General features: G+C 36.5%; 2 protein-coding genes across 2 annotated transcripts; both read right to left on the bottom strand.

Moving 5' to 3' along the window:
• Positions 1-883: 883 nt before the first annotated feature.
• On the bottom strand, positions 884-1,897 carry LOC106375288 (pectinesterase inhibitor 4-like). The gene has a single exon (XM_013815158.3). It carries the CDS (start codon positions 1,598-1,600, stop codon positions 1,001-1,003), a length of 600 nt encoding a protein of 199 aa, XP_013670612.2. The 5' UTR covers positions 1,601-1,897; the 3' UTR covers positions 884-1,000.
• A 1,770-nt stretch (positions 1,898-3,667) lies between these two features.
• On the bottom strand, positions 3,668-6,521 carry LOC125580138 (monocopper oxidase-like protein SKS1). Its single transcript, XM_048744180.1, has 8 exons — positions 6,215-6,521; positions 5,813-5,922; positions 5,474-5,744; positions 5,254-5,389; positions 4,430-5,165; positions 4,270-4,348; positions 3,995-4,194; positions 3,668-3,901 (listed from the first exon to the last, which is right to left on the bottom strand). Exons 1-8 carry the CDS (start codon positions 6,380-6,382, stop codon positions 3,802-3,804), a joined length of 1,800 nt encoding a protein of 599 aa, XP_048600137.1. The 5' UTR covers positions 6,383-6,521; the 3' UTR covers positions 3,668-3,801.
• Positions 6,522-7,754: the final 1,233 nt, after the last annotated feature.

Genomic DNA, 7,754 nt, shown 5'->3' with positions numbered 1-7,754 from the left:
ATCATAGGGTTTATAAAAAAAAAACATTTCTCACTTCATCTGAGTTAGTGATAGTCTGATAGAACTCATAGAAGAAGAGCTGAATCTCCGATAGGCCTGAAAGACTTTTGGGTTTGGCCAACAATATCCTCAGCAATCCAAAACCAACCTTTTTTAAAACCAGCAATTATTGAAATTTGAAATATATTTTAACTATTTTAAAAAGTGTATGGACAAAAATTTATGAAAAAAGTTTTAAGGGACATGAAGATCTCCAAGTTGATCAAGATGTCACACACGGTTATTCTATTTAGGTTTTCTAGTTTTCTTTGTGTGTAATTTCTTGCATCTTAAATAGTGTAATTAACCTTTTTTGACCCCTAAGTTTAAATTCATGTTTGTTGATATTAGCCCCTTCTTATGAAATTGGAGCGCGTTCCTAGGTCAACGGCAAATGGCCCAACTGGAACCGTTACGAATTGATCTATATATTTCCCTAAATAATAAGTTGATAACATGGGATATGAAATACAAAGCCACGATATATTGTTCATTATTTGTTCTGCTACCTGTTATTATTTTATGATTGTCAGTCATAACGAATAACAATATCTACGGTTTGAGATTAATTGCCGAACACACGCACGAAAGAAAAAACAGGGTAAACTTTTCCTCGAAGAGAGAATGTGAAAAGCTTTGGTGACCATGCGCCGTGTTTATCTGGATTAGCAACAGATTCGAATTCGGGTTTTTTAAAGATCTACGGAACACCTTGTGACACCCGACCACGTGGTTAACACACGCATGAAGTACCAGTTCAAATGCACATTTTCATTTGCAAGTAATTATAAAACGTTAGACAGTGTCAAAACTTGGAATTTATATATATGATTACTAATTATGACATAAAGAAAACAAGACAAAACGTCTACCTTTAACAAACAAACAAACAAAAAGAAAGAAAAGAAAGAAAACGTACACATGCACATGCAAAGATAAGACGTGAATACAATGGTTAATTTCAGTAACCTAGGTAATTAGTCATCAGGGCCAAAGTATTGCTTGTAGTCCATGAAAGCTCAGAAACAGCTCTCTTCACCTTCTTCTTCGTGTCCGCATTCACTTCTCCTTCCTCTAACTCGTCTGTACACGTGCTCTCGTCTGTCAACGCCGAGCTCACCCACGTTTTCACGTTCCTTAGATGCTCCTCCTTTGAGATTCCTCCGCCGTTTAGATTCTTCATCTCGGCTGTCGCTTGCTTGAGCTCGTCGACAGTATCCTTCATCTCCTCAAGGCAGTCCTTGAGGATCGGAACCTCAGGGCTGGAGGCTGCTTTGGCCTTTTTGAGAAGGCTAGAGACGACGGACGAGGCTTTTTTGGCGGATTTAAGGTTGATGTTGAGAGATGTTATGCAGAGTTTGATTGGGTCGGATTTGATGGTTGATGAGTAGGAGGACAATGAGTTGTAGCACATTGTAGGGTATGTTGCTGAGTTGCATGCTGTTTTTACGTATGTTTTGTAGTTTTGGTATTTGGCTGGTGGGGTTGCTGTTGTTCCCGGGATGTTTGATGAGTTGATGAGAACAATGAGAGTTAAAGAGAGTATGACTAAACGCAACATGTTTGTTGATTAGGGGTTTGGTACTTTTAACGTTGGGTTCGAGAGAGAAGAGAAAAGCAACCTTTATGGCGAATTGTGAAGCTATGCAGAATGTGTATATATATTAATATGATACACAATATAATGAATTATTAACGATACATATATTAATATGATACACAATATAATGAATTATTAACTGTATCGCAATTATTAATTAAGGGAATGATTAGATCTAGAATTCTAGTAATTTAAATGTAACAAAATTTGTTTAAATGTAATAAAAATATTTTAGTCAACCATAAAATAGTATATAGGTATAAATCTTTTCATTTTTGAAAAAAAAATAGCGGCAGACCTATTAATTTAGATTTGAACTGTAAACACATTATAAAACTATATAATACTGTTTTTTAATAACAAGAAAATTATAGGTTCAAAAATATTCATTCATCTCTTTAGGGCGAGGTCCAAAATTAATCTTTTTTCTAGAAGAGCAGACTTCTCTCATCCTAACGAGAATCAAAGATGCGATCATTTAGATTCCCACTAAGCGATTCAAGAGTTTTACTTATTAGACCAACTGCGGTTAGTAGAACTATATAATACTTAGATATACGAAATACATGTAAACAATGTCACATCTCATTCTATTTGCTCCATTTTCCGAGTCTTTAACCATATCTTTCATTAATCTACCGGCTCTAATACTATTATTAGATCCCCCAAAAGTGAGGTTTAGCTCAAAGAGAAGAAAAAGCTAAAGTTGTTATTTAGTTGATCAGCTCAATTTGTTACAACGTAATCACCATATAAACTATTTATAACATGAATCTAACCTGATATTAACTATTAACTATACATAGCTGGTTGGTATATTAATCCAGTAGATTATGATGTAAAGTGTAAACGTAAACAATTTCAAGAAGCTATAGTAACTTCCAAGAGATGGCTGTGTCAAATAACATGACCGTCTACATAACATACCTGTTAATAATTTGCAAAACATGGGAGTCTCAAATTATTCCAAACAATCAAGAAGAATTTTTTTCTCGGTGTCCAAATAAAATTAGAAGATGAATACAAACTTCATTCCGGTGTTTAAGCAAGGGGCCACGTGATGTAGCATGATGTCCATGTAATAAGAACATGGACCAGATCTCTTAATTCGGAGAAACATCATTTATTTTGTTTGTTTAAAATAATATATTAATCATCTTTCTTATGTAATTATTAAGAAAGACAGATCAACGTATCATGGTATGTACATTATGGGGAATTGATCTCCCATGCATAGCTTATACATAGGTACGTTTATTTGCTGGAATTTCCAGCTTACCTTAAAACAAAAAACGCTGAGGCTTTCAATACTTTTAAAAAATCTTGTGTTTAGTTAAATAAAGTTATATTTGGGCTCTTGTCATTAGTTTTTTTTAACATACTTGATACTTTCATAGTTAAAGAGAGATTTTTTCTTTATCAATTTTCTTCATTCTAATTTATCATGTCAAAAGAAATTTGAATGGTTTAGTTACCGTTTAAATAACTATGCAAGGGTGGGCTTATGGCATCTCAAACTCTCATTGTCCCTAAGGGATTTGGATTCGAATCCACACAAACTCAGATTTACTCATTCATGTGTCAGGCGATAAGGGTATCTAACTCCTCTTGCGAGCAATCAAGTCTGGTTGGACCTGTGGTCATGCCCCAGGGGACGTAATCGGTTGGGTCTCGGCCACCGGATACCCCGGATTATCAAAAAAAAAAAAATGCAAGGGGAGTATATTTCAAACAAGATCATATGGAATACCACAAGACAGCCAAATGTCACAAATATATCTGTTAGTATCGACAAACGAGTGTACTTATCATATGATTCAAAATTCAAAGTACTGTAGAATACAAACAACAAGTGGGAGCTTTTACTAATTAAAGTTCTGGAAGCATTCTATTTTGCTGATTGAAAACATATCGAGAAACATGAAGGATGTGGATGGTTTAGAAGACGACAACAACAACATTTTCATTACAATTGAGAAGAATGGTAACAAAGACCAAGACATAACATAATCCATGGAAAGGCAAAGATCTACGGAATATGAGAATTAATTAAATATGAAAATCACTAAAATAACCCAATGTTTAACATCCATCTACTACGATCTACAGCCGAGCTAGTAACACAGACCGGATAACTTCACTCAAAGATGTAAAAAGGCTCATCAAAAGGTGAAAACCAAGGCCAACAATGCCATTAGCATGCTAAACATTAGCTTCAAGTGTCCATTTAATATAGATGTTGCAGCCGAATGGTGTTGATCCCTGCAACAATTCATGAAGAAGTGTGTTTAAGATTCTATATACCATACTGTAAAGCGAGAGAGTGAGAAGGATAGCAAAGTTTCAGATGCTTACTTCTGCATGTTCCTAAGAGCACCACAGTAAAGGACATTGCCAGGGGGATCCATCTCTGTCTGGCCATTCTCCTCAGGGTTTATGATCCTCATGTAAGTTTCTTCACCAAGATACCATCTGTCAAGATTCTCCACTCTGATGTTCCACACTCCGACGTTATCAAGTGAAATAAGTCCAGCCGTCCATCCCCCTGGGTAAACCTAAGTTACAAGAAAACTAAAGATTAGGTAAACTTGCTAATCAGAGTGATGTGAGTGATGTTGCGGTGTAAGAACCTCTATTGTGCTTCTTGAGATGGCATCATAATTGTTATACGAACCCTTCTTGTCTTCAGACCAAACACCAAAGTCCATCCTGGATAACATAACATGGTAACATAAACACCAAAGTAGAAACAAGAATATACGATACAAGGTCTCATGGTTTTTCTCTTACCCAACAACGAAAAACGTATAGCCATCAACATGGAAGCTCTGCATCTTAGTGTCATTGTTCTGGAAAACAACTTGTATAAACCCCTTGTACGTTGCGTTGATCATAGATATATCCAAACGAGGAGGTCTACTATCAATAGGTCTGTCGGGAAAGTCCAGCTTATAAGCTCCTTTCACTTTATAACGATCCGCAAGCCTCACAGGAGTGATTGGATGCACAAACGAAATCCCGTTGAGCGTAGCACGAAGCGACCCGTTGATCATTGTCGGAGGCAAGCTTCTCAAGATGTATGTGTTGGTGATGTTTATCTGACCGTAGTGAAATGATCCCTGAGGGTTCGGACGAGCTCCACTAGCTGATGTGTTTTGCCTAATGGCTCTTGGCTGGGTCATAGCCGACCAGGGAGCAGAGACATCGGTTTTTGGAACTGGCAAAGGACCAGAAGCAGGTCCATTGGAGTTAGAGTAATGGAGAATGGCGACGCCAGTGACTCTCTGCCACACGGTTTCGTTCACAAACCTAGCGCTGGCGACAATGTAGTAGTCACTCGTGGCGTTTTGGTCCATTGTTACCAGGAACGAATACGACTGTCCTACGTGAATATCGAAGTCGGTGAAGTTCGTCTGCGAGGTGTAGTGACCGTCTGTTTCCACCAGAAGCAAGTTGTGGTTCTGAATCCTGAAGTTGAGGCTTGTCGAGATCCCAACGTTGTGAACACGGATTCTGTATGTCTTCCCTGCAAAATATAACACACCGTTAAAACACAAAACCATTGAGGAGAAGAGTCATAAAGTGAAAGTGAAAGCTCACAAAGTAGTAAGTACCTGGATCAACATGAGCGGTCAAGTACTCAATACCATCAGGTACACTACTGTTGTACTTGTAAGGACCCTTCCCATTGATGAGGACTCCATCAGGCATCCCAAGTTCTTTCCCAGAGTCAAGTATCTTCCTCAATGCCTGAAAAAGCAAAGGTTATAGAGATTTAATAACGTAAATGTAGACAAAGAGAATAGACCAAAAAGTGATGATTTGATTACGTACTTTATGGTCCTGATTGTACCAATCACCAATCATGAAGATGATCTCTCCATCAGGCTGTGGGAAAGGGATGGGAATAATGTTCCTGTTATTAACCACAATGGGACCAAAACCACCAGACGCTCTCTGAAAGTTGAGGGAGGGAGAGTAGAAGAAGCTTCCGATTTGGTCCTTGACTTGAAACTGGTAAGTAAAGTTCCATCTGGGAGGGATAGGGCAGTTTGTGCCGAGAACACCGTCTTGCCACGAGTTACGACGCATTTGGATGCCAGACCTATTCCAAAAAGCATATTAGTAGTTGGTAAAACAAAAAGGGAAAGGAAAGAGGTCTTGGGACTTCACCAAGTCAAGAGAAGAGACTCATCCAAATTATTGAAGACTCTAACAACAACATTGTAGTTGGTCGTAGCATTAAGCAGAGGTCCTGGAAACTGCCCATTGACCGCTATCACCTGAAACTCAAATCAAAAACATGTTTAAACTTTAAACCATGAAGACGAAGCTAGGACCAAACCAAAGTTGCAAACTTTATATATCTTACAGGAACCATTAACTGAGAAAAACACCTAAAGTCACAATCTTTTGAGATTCTATGGTAATGGGGTTTGAGATGAACTAAAGGAACCTTCTTTAACAAAACCCATCACTCGCTAAAACCCAAAAGACACCGAGGATCTCTCGATTGACAGCGAGGACGTTATTAAGACAACGAATCCGAGATTTCCGGGGGAAGGAAACAAAAACCTGTTGAGGGACGCCGAGAGGGGAAGCTGTGATGTAAGAGACTTTGAAGTCGTAGGAGACGAAAGGATCCGCCGCGAAAGACACGCCGGAGAGAAGAAGGAAGCAGAGGAGGGAAGCGAGTGCGGAAGAAGGAGAAGAAGAGAAGAAGCGGAGAGAGACCGTCGCCATTGGTTTAGGGTATTTTTAGTTTTACGCTTTAGGAATCACAAAGCTACGGTTTTGACATTAATAAGATGGAGACGAAAGAGAGGAAACGGTAGAGAAGGCGAAGAAAGGTGTGAAAGTGTGTCAGTGTAGGATTTTTTGAATTTCCTTACATGAGTGTGGAAAAATACAAAGAGGTTCCTGTTTTTTTTTTTCAATTATTTTCGGCATTATTCTAGAAATAGTTATTTCAGACAACAAATAATTATATAATTAACTTTGTGTTAGGTGTTAAAAGTTAAAACTAAAAACATCAAATTAATTCAGTTCAAAAAAAAAACATCAAATTAATTAGTTAATAATAAAAAATGTTGATGTAGTGTGGAAAACTTCATAGTAACGTATAAAGTTGGGATCATTGAAATTGTAACTCGAAATCTAAAGATTGTAGATAAATTTTTTAATCATTTATTATCTTTATCACATATGAAGCTTTTTTCCAATAACAATGGATGTGTGGATTTGATTACCCAAATAGTGAAAAATTAGAGAATTAGCATAAATCACTAGGATATGATTATGATTGGGGACTAGACTTTTAAAGCTTCAAAAGGAATTAAAGTTTTAAGAGTTATTAATTGTATCAATCAGACTTTTAATTTCCTAATTTTTTTCAAAGTTTCTAAGTTTAATATATTGTTTTATCCATATTTCCTTATTTGTTTGAAGGGTTAGAAAAATTTAGAAATTTATTTTTTCAAAGTCATAGCGACAAAAGTGACAGGCAATATATATATATATATATATATATATATATATATATATATATTTTTTCTTATTTTTTACTAGTCAAAGACTTCATGATTTATTTCTTTGTTTGCTAATAATCCACCGTGTGATATGATCTAATATCACATATTCTAGTGGGTAATATTGTATTTTTACTGTTTTATGGAAAGTTAATATTGTTGATTGAGGGAAACTATTTTGCATTAAAGTCAATTCTGGAAGTTTAGTTGGTGATTTAGTTCAGCCTTCTTAATCAAGGGAACAAATCAAACTATATCAGAGAGTAAGCAGATATACACCAAACGTTCAGAAAAAGAAACATGAATATTGAGTAAACACATTCAATTTGAAAGTCAAGAGTGGAAGATCGTTTGAAACACAGAGATTGAGGAAACATGCGCAGAAGAATGTGGGAACAAATCACCACCTTTTCCGCTATTTTACTATTATTATGGCACCAATTTGCTCCCCCTTTGTTGGTCGGGACGATTAAACTTAAGTCTATAAAAACAGACTATTTAAATTCTTCAAATTGTTTGTGATGATTCTGATTGAGTCGTTATAAAATGCTGCGCTGATCCATAAACCATAATGTCTCTCTCTTTTT

Source organism: Brassica napus, chromosome C1 (genome assembly GCF_020379485.1).
Source record: "Brassica napus cultivar Da-Ae chromosome C1, Da-Ae, whole genome shotgun sequence".
Classification (NCBI taxonomy): Eukaryota; Viridiplantae; Streptophyta; class Magnoliopsida; order Brassicales; family Brassicaceae; genus Brassica; species Brassica napus.
Note: the sequence above shows the minus strand (reverse complement) of the source record. Positions and strands in the feature narration are given on the sequence as shown.